The following is a 17,149-nucleotide window of genomic DNA, read 5'->3' as shown; positions in this document are numbered from 1 at the left end:
TATTACTGTTTTAATAGTTAATGATACGTAAACAACATGTGAGATAATATGCTATATTTATCAATTACTATTTATAGTATACTTTTTTACATTTGTATAAACATATTTTTTATGCTTACATTAATAAATCATTTTATAATTTATCATCTGTAAATCATAAAACCTACTATTAATATTATACATAATGAGTATTGCACGCTATAATGTTCAAATTTAATCTATACTGGTTATCAATCTGATTGTTATGTCCATGAGAAAAAAAGATTAAAAACTGATATTCAGTATATTCTGTATTCATAATAAACGTGTCCATACCTATATAGTAATTAATTATTACTCTATAATATTGATAAACACGTATGGATTACATATATACTGTATCTATAGTGCATACATTATACTTTTATAAAGAGTAAATTAATTTAATGATATAATATTTGACAAAGAATGAAGAATCATTGAAACTCTTCATGAATCATTATCAACACTAAAATAAAATACTCGGAAATTCATAAATAAAAAAAATATTGATGACCGTGTTAAACAAATGAGCATCTATTTAAACGTATGTCAAATAACTCAGATTAGAGTTTAAAATATCTATCTAAATTTAATTTTTATCAACTTATTTTAAAAATATTGAAACTAAAATTAGATACAATTTATAGTTATATTAAATTTTAAATATGACAGAGTAATTAAAATTTTATTTTACAATCAAGAACGCATACTTAGGTAACTAGTTTTATGTTGTTAAATTTACTCTCAGCCATATCATTTTATTATATTTAAACTCTGGAGTAAAGCTAGTAGTCTATTTTTAAGAAAAAGTTACTAGTGTTTTCGAATAATAATATATGTTTGTTAAAAAATGCATATAATAAAGATTAGAAGTTGATTGCATCATATATTACGAACAAATCAATTGTTTTTGGTAAAATCTTAATCATCAATAAAATTATAGTTAAGACCCACAGACTTAACAAGAGTATTATTTAAATCTATTTTGAATAACCACCATTGGTCGATTCAAAACACGACATCTTTAAAAATATTTATAAATACTAATAGGTATTTTATATATACCTAAATATTTATAATGGTTTGTATTTGTTAATATCGTTTAGGATAATAATTGCCAATAATATTTTAATATGTTTTTAATGACATGGAATGGTTATAAATGTCATTCTATACTTTTTGTGATTCTTCAAGACATAAGTTAAATACTTTATTGATATTTATCTAATATTTCTTGATAAATTACAACTTACTCGTATGTATTACCACAGTTCTTGCACTGTTTACTAATTTAGAAATTGGTAACATATTAGAATAAACATAAGTTAAGTTAACCAAACTATTTATTTGACATTATAGAGATCTAGGTAATTTTAAATAAATCCGTACCAAAAGTTAATTTGAGACATATTTTTAATTGGATTATCTAAATACATTTTTTTTTTTTACGAGTGTGTAGTATTAAATTTAAAATGAAAAAATACCATTGAGTGGTACTTGATTATTTGTAGTTTTGTGACTAAAAAAAATAACTTAAACATAAAAGTATACATAATAGGTTGCAAAGTTACTCAATGATTAATTAATAATTGCATCATTTCTATTTAATGTTTACAGTAGAAGGAGAAGCCAACGTAATTGACGAAAGTGGAGAAGAATCCGAAGAAGACGGTGGTGGATGGAACTATTACAAGAAACCAACTGAAGGCGCAGAAATAAAGGCGTACCAAGAGGACGTCAACAGCACCAGCAATAATTCTGACGTAAAGAAATTTTATTTACTAAATGAGTCATACAATAACTTCATAACTATTATATTATATTTGATTAGTGATTACCTACTAATATGTATAATAATAAAATTATATTTAATCGTCGTTGTTATCTTTATTTAAAATAATTAACCAATTAACAAACAAATATAATTTAATATGTCTTTTTGACAAAATTACCTATCATACATCTATTTCAGGCCGAGGACATGGATTACAAACTGAATCCCGATGCCCCAGAGTTTGTGCCAGTATCTTCACCACCAGCGTCTGTGATGAACCATGCTCAACGTCTCCTCAACACAGATAATGATGATTTTATTTCATCATCACCACAAAAGTTTAATAATTTAGACAATGTAATTGTGCCTGACGAGAATGAATTCACCAATGAAATTAAAGTTCATGCAGCAGACTTGTCTAAGCTCAATAATCCTTATGGTAATAGTCAATTAATACTTAATATTAAGTTTAAACTATACAGTAAGAAATAGGTTAAATATTAAAGCAAAATAATCTATTATCAAACTTAAAGGTGAAAATATTATCAGTATTCTCTCGTTAGTATTTTATGACACTATTATTTTTAAGTAAATTATGACCATTTTTAAGTATTACCGAAGTGCCTTCGCTGGTTGGTTTCTTCCCTCAAGATTTTTCAAGCCATTAATTATAATTTAAAAAAAAAAAACCATAATTTATGCTTATTGTACTTTTTTTTTTTTTATATGTACAGATTGTATAATTTCTAGATTAAAAATAAAAAAAAAAAAAAAAAAAAATTTTAAGTATTAATATTTAATACACTCATAACTTCAAAAAAAAAAAATTAAAACACTGTAAAAAACCTGTTGTATTTAAGACGGGTACCACACACAACCTTTAATACACTATTCACTATTAATTTAATATAATATGTATACAATGTATTGATAAATAACTAAGATTTATTGATTTACATTTTAGAGCTCAATGATGATTCAACCATGCTGAACGGAATTAAACCTTTAAATGATGAAGAAGTGACTAATCATGGTGCAACTATTGATAATTCTATTTTTCAAAATGAACATATTACCAATGGTAATTCAGATGAATATAAAAATCCATTTGTTTCGGATGATAAAAATGACTTAAACAAAGTTCAAGATTTGTCCGAATACCAGAATGATGATGCTCAAACTCAAAATACAGATCCATTTGTATCAGTAATAGAATCGTCCAAAAATAATGAATTCGATTTGACAAGTGGTGTTAATGAATCACAAAATGAATCTGATCTTAAATTAAATAATGATTTTTTAATGGTAAAACATGAAGAGGATATGAATTCACAAGATATTGATAACACAATCAATACTACTAATGCAACAGTTGGTTCAACTTTACAATTTGATGATGAATCTTTTAAACATAGTGATAATTTAAAAAATGACTTTTCGGATAATAGTCATGTTGATGATAAATTTGTCCAGTATGAAGATCATAAATTCAATGACAGTGATAGTACAACTGGTGCTGTTTTGGGTTCAGAACCTCATACTCCAATGCTTATGGATAATCAATCAACTTTTGAGTCTGAAAATGATGATGATCAATTTTCTGAAGCATTCAAACAACAAGCACAATTTAATCATTTTGATGAAAATAATGACAAAGAAAATCACGATCCTTTCTGTTTTGAACAAACTGAAGATCCAGCTGGAATAATTCCTAATATTACTCATGATGTTGATGAAGTACATCATAATAGTGACAATGTTATTATACCTAATGAAAGTGTAAATGAACATCAGGTATCTGAAATATTAAAACATGAACCTGTAGATGAACCTTTATGTATTAGAGAGGAAGCTAAACCTTTTCATGCTGTGTACGAGCAACAGTATCTGCCAGAATCTGATTTCTCAGCAAGCATTCATGAAGCTCTGTTAAACGCAACTCAAAATAAATCAAGCAATCAAGAGATCGATGATAATATTGATCATTTTAAATCAGACAATATTGTTGATAGTCATGTAGAAGTACAACATGAACACATAGAACATAAAAAAGTTGTCGATGATCTAGAAAAACAAAATCCAGAATCTTATATACCAATTCATACAGATGATAATAAGTATCATGAAGAAGATCGTGAACAAGAATTTCAACCTGGTAATACATTTAATTTTGAATATGAAAATAACAGTGTAAATTCTGTGCAAGCAGAAGATGTAGAACCAAAACATAATAATGTAAATTATGAGCACAAGTTTGTTGAAGATATCAAACATGAAGATCAACCCATTAATATTATCCAAAACCATGACGATGATTTTGAAATTATAGAAAATACTGAAAATGTCGAACATAATGATGTTGCTAAAACAATACAAGAAAACATTGAAGTTTCAAAAGAAGATCAATATGATGTTTCAACTATACAAGATTCTGTGGAAAATTTCGAACAAAATTATCATAACAATGTTGCTGATATAATTACTAATAATATTGAACATTCTAAACAAGAAGACGAGTTTATTGTTGAAGCTATTAAAAAATGTGAAGAAGATGTTGACAAAACTGAACAGATTCGGTCAGAAGAAATTGAGCAAAAATATTTTAATGATGTTTCTGAAACACAATTCAATCAAGTTGACAATTTAAAACAAGGCCTATACAATGAAGAAGTGGAAAATAATTATACTGAAGGTTTGAAACAAGAACTCAACAATGATTATCTAGTTGAAAACAATTATACTCAAGATTTTAAACAATATCAAGATGTTTCAGAAGTCAAAAATAATTATGTTGAAGATTTCAAACAAGAACAAAATATTTCTGATGAATTTGAAAAGAAGCATAGTGAAGATTTGCAACAAGAAAATGAATCCATTCAAAATCATACAACAGATAGTGATGAAGAAATGCAATCATCGATGATAATTCATTCTGATGTAGAAAACAATATGCCACAACCTTACTGTTCAACATCTAATACATTAATAAATGAATCTGATATGATGTGTACTAGCATGACATTTGAAGAGAATTTCCAGAACAGAAACATGAGTGATTCATTGTATGTAATGGAAACAAGTGCAGATTATTTTGGTGAGGATATTAAACAAACCACACAACTTGACCAGCCTATTGATAAGCCAGAAATTGAAGAACAGTTAAATATTAATGATAAACTTGAAGAACAAGTACAAAACAAAAATGATAATGTTACTGAATCAAATTACGAAATAGTAAGTGAACCAAAGATAGAAGTCAACACAGAAACAACTGAAACAATTTCAACCTCCCAGGATTGCGAGGAAAAAAATGACAACCAAGATGATAGTAACAAGGTATACTTAATTCATTTATAATTATTAATTATATTTTATTTTATCAACTAATAAAAATTTTATAAATTTTAGGTTGCCGAAATTGCAGTTGCGGCAGCTGTTGGTACTGCTGCTATTGCAGCCGTCACTGGTGTCAGCTTGGCTTCCAAGAAATCTGCTCCTAAAAAGATAGAGACAACTGTTTCTAAAACTAAAACAACAACAAAAACTACTTCAACAAAACCAATAGCCTCAAAACCTTTAGCCTCAAAACCATTAGCCTCAAAACCATTAGCTTCTACTCTTAAAAAAACTACTTTATCTACTACAACATCAAAACCATTATCCAGACCAACCACTGCTACTTCTTCTAAACCAACAACTAATGTTCGACCAACTACTGCTCCAAAAACATCTTTAAAAGCAACAACTGTTACTAAAGCTACTCCAAAGCCAGCTCCCAAAACTACAACTCCTGCCTCCCGGCCAATATCAGCCAAAACAACACCCACTACACCACGAACAACTGTAACTAGAACAACACCAATATCGTCACCTAAAACTCCTACAACTCCAAAAACAACTACAGCAGCTACAAAGTCAACAGCTACAACACCAAAAACAAATGTCACACCACGGTCGTCCTTGGTTAACAAGCAACCACTTACTAATGGTTCGCCTAAACCTTCAAGTCGTCCAGTGTCTGCTCCAATAAAGAAACCGTTAACTAGCGTTACAACAAATGGAACCACAAAATTAACTAATGGCGACATATCAAAAACATCTACTACAACAAAGCCACCAGTCACTTTAGCATCAAGAATGAGTTTGGCTCCTCCAAAGTTGCCTCCAAAAGCAAAGGTTGCACCTAAAACCGTAACACCACCTGCAATGCCAGGGCCAATCAGAAGACCAAAAGCGCCCATCACAAAAAAGACTGAGACGGCCACTTCCTAGATTTGATGTATTATCATATTAAAGAAAAAAGATGAAAAAAATTATATAACTGATAGTTATTTTATAAAATTTGATTTATTATTATTATTATTATTATTATTATTATTATTTTTATCGTGTTTCATTTTTGTGATTTTTAAAACATTGCTCTGCTAATTATTTGTAAAGAAGTTTAATTTATATTAGCGTTTTAAAAATTGAAGTTATTCGCTTTTTAGCAACACTATTGATATACAAAAAAAACAATGTATGTTTTATGATTTTTATGTTTAAGTGATACATTAATTATACTTATTTATCAAGAAACCTATAAACATTTTATACGTACGTTTTTAGTTAAAAAGTATTATTTTTTATTGATATAAATTATTTTTACCTATAGTACTGAAAAAATATCTGTTAACTAGGTTAAATTGAGCTTTAAATGTAATCTTTATCTAGGTGCTATATTTTAATTCAAACCTAATTTAACAATTAAACATAATCATTTTTTTTTTTTTTATCCATTTATTTATGTGTACGTTTTTAAAAGTCTCACCTTTATTTTTTTTAAATATTTTTCTATGTATGTAAAATTTCAAATTTCACGTATTATTTATTCATATTTATACTTATTTGGCCTAAATTATTCTTTTTATTATGATATCCTATTCTCCCCACGCTTAGCTATTATTACCTAATTTTACAATGTATGAATGTTATGTTAGCAAAACATATTATTTAGACTAAATTAATAATATTAACAATATTATTATACATACATGGCATGTTTTTATTTACCGTATTTTTTATTGAAATTGACAAAAATTGTTTTATATCGTAAATAAAAAAAAATAAATAAAAAGGTATATGTCTTAAGTTTGTTTAATTTCCAGACTTAGGACAAAAACATGTACATAATTAACTGTCACTTTTTTTAAAGATTGTCCGAGTAAATATAAAATTAATATAATATATGAAGTCCGCAAAAAAATATTAGCAAACAAATCAATTGTTGGTAACGTCAAGTGATAGAAATCTGAAATTGTGTTACATAATATTATTATAAAACAGTAGATAATTTTATGAGACTTACTTTTTTGTTTTTGCATTTGTTTTGGGATAATTTTTTTTTTCCTTTAGTGGCTACAAAAACATTTCGAGAAAACTTCCTTTGATTCTTAATTGGGTGTTTTTTCATTCAAATGGCTTGTACATTTTCTTTTTTTTTTTTCTAAGAATAAATGCTTCAAAAACAACTTGGTCGATAATTTACAATTACACTTACATTAACTGTTGATGATCAACATTAATTGATTGATTATTTACTCGATTGATATTTTTGATATTTACAATTTTGGGTTAACAGTTTCAAATTTTTTTTAAATGTTGGTATCAATATCGATAGACTTGTAACTCTGTTCACTTAAAAACATTTGGATATACGTGCAACTATCATTCTAAAAATGTCTAGGAAATATTTATACAATAAAAATGTATACATTTAAATGAACTTTCATTTCATCGACCATTATTAAACATGACTTAGCGAGATTGATATGTATTATATATATAAACTTACGAGCCCTGCGTCAATAGAGATAATAATTGTCAATTATGTCTATACCTGTGCCTCTGCTCAAGAGAGGATTCTTCTGTCTTATCAAAACGAGATTGCTTGCTAAGCTTAATTAAAATTATACCTGCTAAAATATTTTACACTACTATGGATGAAGTTTTAGAAAAATTAAAGATTAAGCCTTGCTGAGAACTCGAAAAACCTAACCTAACAACATTCAAAAACTAACACTAGACTTTTAGATCAAACAGTAGTCACTAGTCGTATAACTCCACCAAAAAAGTGGACAACATTAAACGACAAAAGTACACAATTACACAAAATACATTGAGTATCAACATTATTAAACTAATTTTTATGTCAAAATTGATGGATAATCAATAAATATAAGAATGGAGTGTATATTATAACGACAAATCTCATAACCTACACACTGCTTCACATAAATGGAAATCAAGATTGAGTCACAATTGTTCAAATTGAATATATTTTCGTTTTTATTGCATGCTTAAATTTAAATTTTTAAATTTTAAAATTAAAAACACTGATTCACTATTTTAATCCAGTCTTCAGTATACTAACATTACATTTAAAAATAAATTTATACCTTTTTATCAATTAAATGTTTACCAAAAATTTAAATGTCTTATCTTTCGGTTTAAACAATACTATAGTTCATATTAATGCTAATACAATAATACTAATAATAGTTATTTTTATGATAGTATTTTTTAAATTTAATATTGTTTTCTTAGTGATTAAATTTTCTTAATTAATTCAAGAAAAATGAGAATTTTTATTACATGTTATTGAAATTATACATTTATAAATTTAAATATAAACATATCATATAAGTATAACTTATAAAATACACAATTTATTTTCCTCTAAACTTATTCGGGCCACCTCTCTGTTGTGGTCCACTACCACGGTTGTTACCACCACCTCCTCTTCCTCCTCCAAATCCTAAAACAGAAAATACATTTTATGTATAAATAATATAATATTATATTATTGTATCTCAACAAAAAATAATACTAAACAAAATAAATACAGTTTTAGTTTTGATAATAACAAGATATTTATAACATTCAAATTAAAACATAATGTACCTAATAAGTAATAACAGTCAAAAATTAAAATAATAAAACGTTTTCTAAATATATATATTATACCTTGTCTAGCTCCTCTAGGAGCGCGATTTTTCTGGTTATCTGTTCGACCACGAGCTTTGTTTACAACTATATCTTCTTTCACCATATCAAATATTTCATCTGGTATTCTTAAGTATTTAATCATACTACCTCTAATATAACATTCTGGAAGTCTCCAAAATCTATCTCCATCCTAAAATTAAATTTAATAGTAATATAATATTTCAATGTAAAATCTAAACAATTTAATTCTTAGCTCAATAGAGTAGAAAAGAAACAAGTACAAACAAATCTTATAAGATTAGAGGTCTAAGTCATAGAATATTTATAATATAATCAAGTAAATTAATAATAATTCTGATATAAGTAACGATTGATGACCAACCAATCAACATCTATTAATTAATGAACAATAACATAATTAATACTTCAATAAAAATAAAAATAAACTACCAAAGAAAAATATATAAATTATAAAAAAAATTTTTTTTAAAATTCCTACATTTTTACTTATAGTATAAACTAAAAGATAAAAATTAACAACTATTTTTTAACGGTAAGATAACAAACTAATAAACTAAAAACTAAATGATAAATACTTCCTAATTTATGAAAATTAACTCTTTATTTTCTATAATTTAAAGAACTATGATACATTCCAAATGCATAATCTATCTCATATTAACTATATTTTCAAATTGTAACTAGTATTAAGATACAAGTAAAGATGTGCCACGTCTAGCAGTATACTTCTGCTGTATTAACAGCAATATAGGGTATCTACATATACTAATTAAAAATAGTACTAGGTAGTATTAATTTTCAAAATAATACATACTTTAGATGTGCAGATAACTTCACGTAAATTGATATTCATCCAACTATCACATGTTACTAAATGTCCATTGTATGTTTCGCCATTTTTTAATTCCACCAACTATAAACAAATTTTTAATTTAAAACATATAGTCATAAACTAGTTAAAAATGAAAAAGATATACCAACCACCAACTGACCTAGTATTCATATTATGTGTGTTAAATACAAAAGCAATTTAAAAAAAAAAATGTATATTCTATTAACTTGATAAGTCAATATTAAAATTTTAAATATTTTATTACCAAACACTAGAACCAGAAGATTAAAATATCCTTATTTGTTAGTGTTATAATATATGCATGAGCTTACCATTGGATGATTTTGAGCAGTTTTGAGTAATGAAAGAGGTAACTGAAACAAAATATAATGAAAATTTCAATCAAAGACTTATATGAATAACTTGTAAATAATGATATAATTAAAAAGAAGTCATTACCATTTTATGTATGTATTATGTATACTAAAATGCAATTAAGTCAAAACCAGTAATGAACTTGAAAAATTAAAAAGTAGCAATAAGTCAACTGTTTAATTCTTAACACATAACAGGCAACAATATTTACTATTTTGTTTTAATGTTTCTAAACGTGCATTAAAATGGCAGATAAATTAACGAATGTCCCAGATTGTCAAAATAATACGAAACCAGAAATCAAATACCGGATAATTTGATAAATCCGATAGTTTAAACTGATAAGAATTATCAACAAATAAATTTCCAGTGTTCCGCCATAGAAGATATTAAATTATAGAACCCTTAAATATTTGTGACGTAATATTATGATCATTTTAAAGTTCAAACCAAGTTGTAGGACTTATATATATTTTAACAGATATGAGTAAGGAACAAGGATTTATAGAAAAGAGATTAAAATATATTAAGACAACTCCCGTGAAACGTTTTAATACCAAGTTTGGTTTCTATCGCTCCCGACGGTTATCGTAATTAATTACTATACAAATACAATCAATATAAAAGTAATGGAAATGATTCTAAAATTTAAAAATTAGTATTCTGAATAAAATAAAGTAATAAACTCAATTCAACATGTCAATAATTATTTATTTAGTCATAAAACCAAAATGCATAAATAAAATAATTATTTACATTGTATACACTATTTATTTTTTTTTTTTTGTCATCAACTTTCTTACTATTATTTTACATTACACAAGTATATGCTATAATAAAGTACAATTAAATAAACAAAAAATAACAATTTAAAGTCAAAATAATGCAACAATTTTATATACAATTTATCCATAACAAAACCTTATTTATTTATTTTTTTTTTTTTTGAATATTTTTCATAAAAGATAGTTGAAAATTTTATAGGAACAGAAGTAAATAAAATAAAATAAATAATATTTGTAAATATTATATTTAAATAATTTCATTATAACTTGTATCAGTGTATAATAAAATATTACTATTATTAATGTTTATATCCATAAAAAAGGTATCTTTACACTCATCTACTATTTGAATATTTGAAGAATTTTTTGTACTTGCAATTTTTTCAGTCATACCTAGATATAAATTTATATAAGTAATGGAATAAAAACGAATTAATATATTTTATACTATTTATGTAATTTAAAAAAAAAAAAAAACTAAATACTTTTACTTAAACTTTGAAAAAAACTATTAGTAAAAATAAATAAATAAAATGAAATAGATAATATTTGTAAATATTATATTTAAATACCTTCATTATAGCTTGTGTCAGTGCATAATAAAATATTATTATTATTATTAATGCGTATGTTCATGGAAAAGGTATCTTAAAGCTCATCTGCTATTTGAATAATTGAAGAATTTTTTGTGCTTGCAATTTCTTCAGTCATACCTAAATACAAATTTATATGAGAAATGACATAAAAACAAATGATTATATTCTGTACTATTCGTGCAATTATTGCAATTTAAAAAAAAAAAAAACTTAATAAATTTCTAATATTTATAAACATTAAGTACATTATACTTTAACTAATAAAATCAACTATTAAAGCTTCATGCAATAACAATATTTAAGGTATTATGTAGCTTAAGATAAAATACTAACTACTATTATAGTATTATCAATAATTAGAAATGAGCGACACCAACATTTCTAATTACAATAATAAATAGTACAAAGTATCTATAATAATAATATTGTTTAACATACATTTAGATAAATACAAACATATAATATGATTATACCTAGTTGAACGTTTTATATGTAATGACAGATTGACATAGAAGAATGTTAAGTACATTTATTCATCGACATTTGATAAGTATCAAACCATACTATGTAATTTTAAATTTTAAAAAAACCAATACTAGTGATAAATATGTTAACTATAGATTTCTTAAAGTCGACTTTAAGAAATAACATACATCATGTCTGTGGAACATGTAAGTAATAAAAATATAGGGGAAATGCATAAACAGAATAAAAAGTCATCAGATAAAAAAAACATAGAAAGAGCAAAAAAAAAGTCAATATTATTTTAATTGGCAATTTTGAACACTACCCCCTCACCTCATTTTTTTCAGAGATCATCCCTGTATTATATAGACTTTTTTGACATATTTTTAGGGGGACCTCCCCCCATAAATATGCCACAGAATAAACATCAACTTAAAAGTTAAATAAACATAAAACTAAAGTATCTATAGGCTTTACCTGGTAAATTCAATGTTGGCACTGAGTTATGAACAAGTTTCTTAAATCCAGGGCTTCTACAATTCTGTTCAAAATGTTTATCGCATATAACAGATGATTTGTAAACTAAGTCCAATGGTTTATTCAATAATTTATTATTTCCAGACCTTTTCACCCAAATATCGAATATAGCTTGATCTTTGGGGAACCGATGACGAAGAGTAGTTTTATCGTTGTATTTAGTGTCACAACCAATTATAGCACAACTCTTCGATGGCATGGTTAATTGATACAACTTACTGTGTAACCAACTAAAAGTAAAAAACAACAGTGAAAACTGAAAATGTAAAAAGTTTTACTAAAAAATAGTTAACACGCGTGAGTACTTTACGTTGCATTTAAAACGATTATGACTTGTGTTACGAGTTACGACTGTTATTATTTATTAGTGTTATTATGAGACATGAGCCTGCGTGAAAATTCCAACGTGTACGGAACAATAGAAATAACAAATATTCAGTATAACCAGCTGTAAAAATATTTATAACTATTGTATATAAATGTCACACTGGTTTGCCGCGTGTCGTAAACTTGTGTATCAGGTCCAATTTTCAATACATACTTCATAACGTTAGTCGTTACATCCTTCTCACCGCTGCAAGGATATTTATTATTTTATTATTTATTTTGAATAAATACAATTTGAGATATACCTTGAGAGGACGCTTTTCGTCCCTCGTCCGTGTAATCACTGAAAACCGTTTCAAGCGGAAAAGAACCAAGAACTAAGAAGACTACAGTTATAAGTTATAACTCATAGGTAGTAAATAAACGAAATTTTCACCACGTTATTTGTGTAATACCGTTTAACGTTTTTATTAGTTTGATATCATTTATACGAAAAAATTTCTCTTTGTTTCAAAATCCATTATTAATAATTATTGTTTTTTTTTTTTTTTTTGTAGTTCCAGTATCGAAAAACTAACGCAAGCAACTGTAAACGTGCAAGTTCAAGTTTTCAATTGTCGCTGTACTTCATCCACTGTTCAATTCAATTGCATAACAGTAGATCTCTTGAGTCTCAGTCTTTTTGATTTTTCCATCCGTGGTTGAATTTTCGTGCAGTTATTACAGACATACAGATAATAATATACCACATCATCGAAATGGACAATGCTAATAAGTTAACACAAGAAGAATATTTAAAACATATAAAAGATGTGATAAATGAATCAAATACTGTACACAATGAGCTCATAGCTGAAGTTTGTGCTTTAAGAACCCAAGTTGACGAACTCATAGAAAATTATAAACGCAAAAGAAATCACCGGTCAAATAGAAATTATAAGAACATTGGAGAACTTAAAAATCATGTAAAAGATTTAAAATCGCCTTTAAATAAATAGGTGTACAACCAGAAAGGCCTATTAACATTAGAGAAAATTTAACTAAAATAGGTAACAAATTTTTCTATGTTATATTAATTATTTTTACCTATATTATCTACCTATTCCTCACTCAGTGGCTTCTTTTTGAATATGATGCAACAAAATTAAATACCATGATAAACTAATTTCCACTATACGTTCCCATTTTTTATCAAATTATGATGTAAAAAGATTATTGTTATATAAGAATTTGATTACAACATAAAATTATTAAAAATCAAATATTTGTAGCCATTGTAATATTCATTCGATTTATCAGTTTAATGAAGTTGACGCAAGTTCATGAAGACTCAGTAATATTTAAAATCTATTTATTTTTTTTTATATATATGTTCTTATATTAAAAACAAAATACAACTTTTATATAATCAATGGAAAATTCTTGTTATTTCAAAAAATTATTAATGATATAATTTTTTTAATATTCATATTTTAAATAAATAATTTTAGATTTTTAGTGCATATAAATGCATACATTTCAACTTTTTATGGCATGTTTTGCCAATTTTTAATGCATAAATGCATTCTTATTTAGGCAATTTTTAGGGCACAAACTTCTGAGCCCTGGTAATAATAAATATATTGGTTAGATGTCCAATTTGAAAACTTATAATGATAAAATGGTTGAGAACCGTTGATGTATTAATAGTATCTTATTAGTAAGACACATTTTTATTATAGTATTTTACATTATCATTATACAAATAATTAAGTTTCCAGTTCAATTATTGATTATAATTTATAAGGTTCTCGTAAATTTTTAGTTTTATTAAACAATAATAATTTAGCTGTGTATTAAATATTTAATACCAATGTCGGAAAAAATAATAATAAAAAAATAATTATAAATAAAAATAATATTACCAACAAACCACATTATAATATAAAATTTGAAAAATGTTTTTTATAATACTATTAAATTAAAATTTATTAATAGTTATCACAACTAATTAAGTTCAATACTAATACTAATAGGTAATGATTAGAAAATCATAGTAAAATCTTAAATTAAATAATCATGAAGTAGGTATCAAAACATTTCTTTTCTTTAAATAATATTTCAATTTTTACAATATAAAAACATTCATAAATTAAACACGATTATAAACTTAAGCCTAAAATAAATAAAGCTATCAATGGCAATATTATGCTTCAGAGTCGACTTTCTTAAGATCCATTTCTAGTTCATCAGCGGTTCTCAAATCAATAGCAAAACGTGATTTAGATGTTCCGGTACTACGTATTTTCCTGCTATATGCCTACAAATAGTTTAAAAAATGATAATTCATTAATTGTTAGAACTAATGTTTGGTTTTAGTTAAAACAAATTAATTAAATTATAAATAATATGGTATTTACTCTATTGCAAGGCACAATAGAAAAAAAACCATTTTATTTTATTAGAAGGCCAAATATAAATAATATAATACACATGTATGCAATTTTAATGGCCACGATTTTATATCTATATATTTTTATTTAATTAATAATAAACCATAACAATTTTAAGATGACATTTTCATATATAATATGGCGATACCAGGTGAATACGTATAAATAATGTAAAAACGATCATAAAATATTAAAATATTTAGATATTATTTTATTAGGTGAATTTATAAAAATATAACGTAATGGGTACCTACAGTTACTGACTTATTGATAAACATATTACATTAATAGCTAAAATATACATGTATATTTTTATTTTATTTTAATAATTAACTACCACTTAGTACCATATAATTTAAAAAAAATAAATTATTATGTACTTTTATTAATTAATAAATAATTTAAATTACTTGAAACGCTGTAGCTAAAGTATAAGTCAAATTCCTCGCAGCTTGACGACTTTCGCAGACAAACGCCACACATTCAAATGGTTTTCTGTCAGTACTAATGTGTTCTTTAACGACTATCATGCAGAAAACTCTTGTATAAACCAAATCCTATGGACGTGACATTTATTTATTTTCACTTTTATCAAAAACAAATAAATGTTCTGTGTTAATAAAGCTACATAATAACACGTGCACAGTAGGTATTATTATTATAATTAATAATCAACGTAATGTTGTACTAACTTGAACCCCATAAGAAACCGTGTGAATGGGGAAAACTTTTCTAAATTTGTCTCCAATAATTTCACATCCGTCTTCGGTGATTCGTAGTTCGACTTGTGGCTGTAAGGGAGTTGACGAGCTTTTAGCTTTTGCTACCATTAAATCGACTGGTTTCCGCGTGTGTTTGATTCCCCATAAGCCTCTGGCCTCGGAAGATCCGAGTTCTCTGACGGAGAATGATTGTGGAAGACGCTGATATCGTATGTCTTCGTCCATCGCGAACGGTAAAAGCGAAAATATTGTACAAGCAATAATAATAATAATTATAATAATAGGTTTATATTAATTGATTCTGAAAGTAATATTTATAACTCTACGAGACACCAAAAACGGCCAAAACGTCGTTGTACGTGGTATGAAACATTGAGTATTTGCATCGAAACTAACACAAAATAGCACATACGACAAATAAAATCGAGAACGAGTATTATAGTTTAATATTATACATCCGAACACTCAAGAGTCAACGCACGAATGAATTCACCTGTCACCTGCAACTACACGTAACACAATAGGTAGTAATTTACTGCCCAACTGCCATCTGCTATCGGATTTCCTGTTTCCTGTTAGGAACCCGACCAATAGCGTTTAATGTTAATATAGATATGTGACACAACCGTATTTACTATTTAGTATTTACTATTTAGTAGGTACAGAATAATAATAATTTTTTATACAAAATATAATACATTAAATCATTAATTGTTTTTAATGACCAATGTCCAGTTACTACTTACAGCTATACATTCGACGATAAAATGTACTTTTTTAATTATACTCTGTACTTTCTGCACCTATTTTTCTATGTGATTGTACACTTATCAGTAAATTACATGTCGTTTTCGTAATTTCTATTTTTAGAAATAATAATTTTTAATGTTTGGAATGTTAAGATTGAATATTAAAATTTTTTTTGAAATATTCTAATGAGACTTCCTTGGTTACGTATTTATTAAATGATAAATATCATAACCAAGTGTATATTTATATTAGTACTATGGTTGATAATTTCTAAACCAACAATTTAGCTGAGAAGGCGATTGTAAGAATGTAAGCTCTCCCAATTTTAACGACCCATAAACTCTCGTAATGTTTAACTCCGCCGGTTTTACTCCAATACTACTTCAAGGGTTTCTAACTGTATACTCTCTCAAATCTATAATAACTATGTAAATATGTTCATATTATTATAATTTAAAATTTACATTAATACGAACATATCAATTTAAAAAAAAGTCAATTTTATAATATAGGTAGGTATAACAA

At 25.9% G+C, this 17,149-nt stretch overlaps 4 protein-coding genes across 7 annotated transcripts in view; 1 reads left to right on the top strand and 3 right to left on the bottom strand.

The window, feature by feature from the left end:
* LOC112596476 overlaps nucleotides 1–6,150 on the top strand; it is a 38,913-nt gene extending 32,763 nt beyond the window's left edge. The window contains exons 9-12 of one of the 2 annotated variants that reach the window (XM_025342176.1): nucleotides 1,642–1,784; nucleotides 1,994–2,234; nucleotides 2,760–5,131; nucleotides 5,204–6,150. In XM_025342176.1, the coding sequence (XP_025197961.1) occupies nucleotides 1,642–1,784; nucleotides 1,994–2,234; nucleotides 2,760–5,131; nucleotides 5,204–6,067 (3,620 nt within the window). In that variant the 3' untranslated portion in view covers nucleotides 6,068–6,150. Of the gene's footprint in view, nucleotides 1–1,638; nucleotides 1,785–1,993; nucleotides 2,235–2,759; nucleotides 5,132–5,203 lie in introns of both variants that reach the window. The other variant, XM_025342175.1, reaches the window with a different exon arrangement.
* Nucleotides 6,151–8,434: 2,284 nt separating this feature from the next.
* Nucleotides 8,435–10,312, bottom strand: LOC112596383 (U6 snRNA-associated Sm-like protein LSm4). The gene is made up of 5 exons (XM_025342039.1): nucleotides 10,095–10,312; nucleotides 9,968–10,009; nucleotides 9,618–9,716; nucleotides 8,801–8,972; nucleotides 8,435–8,591 (listed from the first exon to the last, which is right to left on the bottom strand). Exons 1-5 carry the CDS (start codon nucleotides 10,095–10,097, stop codon nucleotides 8,503–8,505), a joined length of 405 nt encoding a protein of 134 aa, XP_025197824.1. The 5' UTR covers nucleotides 10,098–10,312; the 3' UTR covers nucleotides 8,435–8,502.
* Nucleotides 10,313–11,076: 764 nt separating this feature from the next.
* LOC112596372 lies at nucleotides 11,077–12,796 on the bottom strand. Of its 3 annotated transcripts, none has more exons than XM_025342019.1 (4): nucleotides 12,704–12,796; nucleotides 12,334–12,623; nucleotides 11,368–11,508; nucleotides 11,077–11,188 (listed from the first exon to the last, which is right to left on the bottom strand). In XM_025342019.1, exons 2-3 carry the CDS (start codon nucleotides 12,590–12,592, stop codon nucleotides 11,444–11,446), a joined length of 324 nt encoding a protein of 107 aa, XP_025197804.1. In that variant the 5' UTR covers nucleotides 12,593–12,623; nucleotides 12,704–12,796; the 3' UTR covers nucleotides 11,077–11,188; nucleotides 11,368–11,443. The 3 variants fall into 3 exon arrangements, with proteins under 3 accessions (XP_025197804.1, XP_025197803.1, XP_025197802.1); XM_025342018.1 differs by having other exon boundaries at nucleotides 12,699–12,761; XM_025342017.1 differs by having other exon boundaries at nucleotides 12,334–12,750.
* A 1,923-nt stretch (nucleotides 12,797–14,719) lies between these two features.
* LOC112596346 lies at nucleotides 14,720–16,780 on the bottom strand. Its single transcript, XM_025341983.1, has 3 exons — nucleotides 15,845–16,780; nucleotides 15,563–15,709; nucleotides 14,720–15,019 (listed from the first exon to the last, which is right to left on the bottom strand). Exons 1-3 carry the CDS (start codon nucleotides 16,097–16,099, stop codon nucleotides 14,906–14,908), a joined length of 516 nt encoding a protein of 171 aa, XP_025197768.1. The 5' UTR covers nucleotides 16,100–16,780; the 3' UTR covers nucleotides 14,720–14,905.
* Nucleotides 16,781–17,149: the final 369 nt, after the last annotated feature.

This window comes from Melanaphis sacchari, unplaced genomic scaffold (genome assembly GCF_002803265.2).
Source record: "Melanaphis sacchari strain LSU unplaced genomic scaffold, SCAv2.0 Contig31_pilon_pilon, whole genome shotgun sequence".
NCBI classification, from domain to species: domain Eukaryota; kingdom Metazoa; phylum Arthropoda; class Insecta; order Hemiptera; family Aphididae; genus Melanaphis; species Melanaphis sacchari.
The sequence above is the reverse complement of the archived record's forward strand: the minus strand, read 5'-3'. Positions and strand labels throughout refer to the sequence as shown.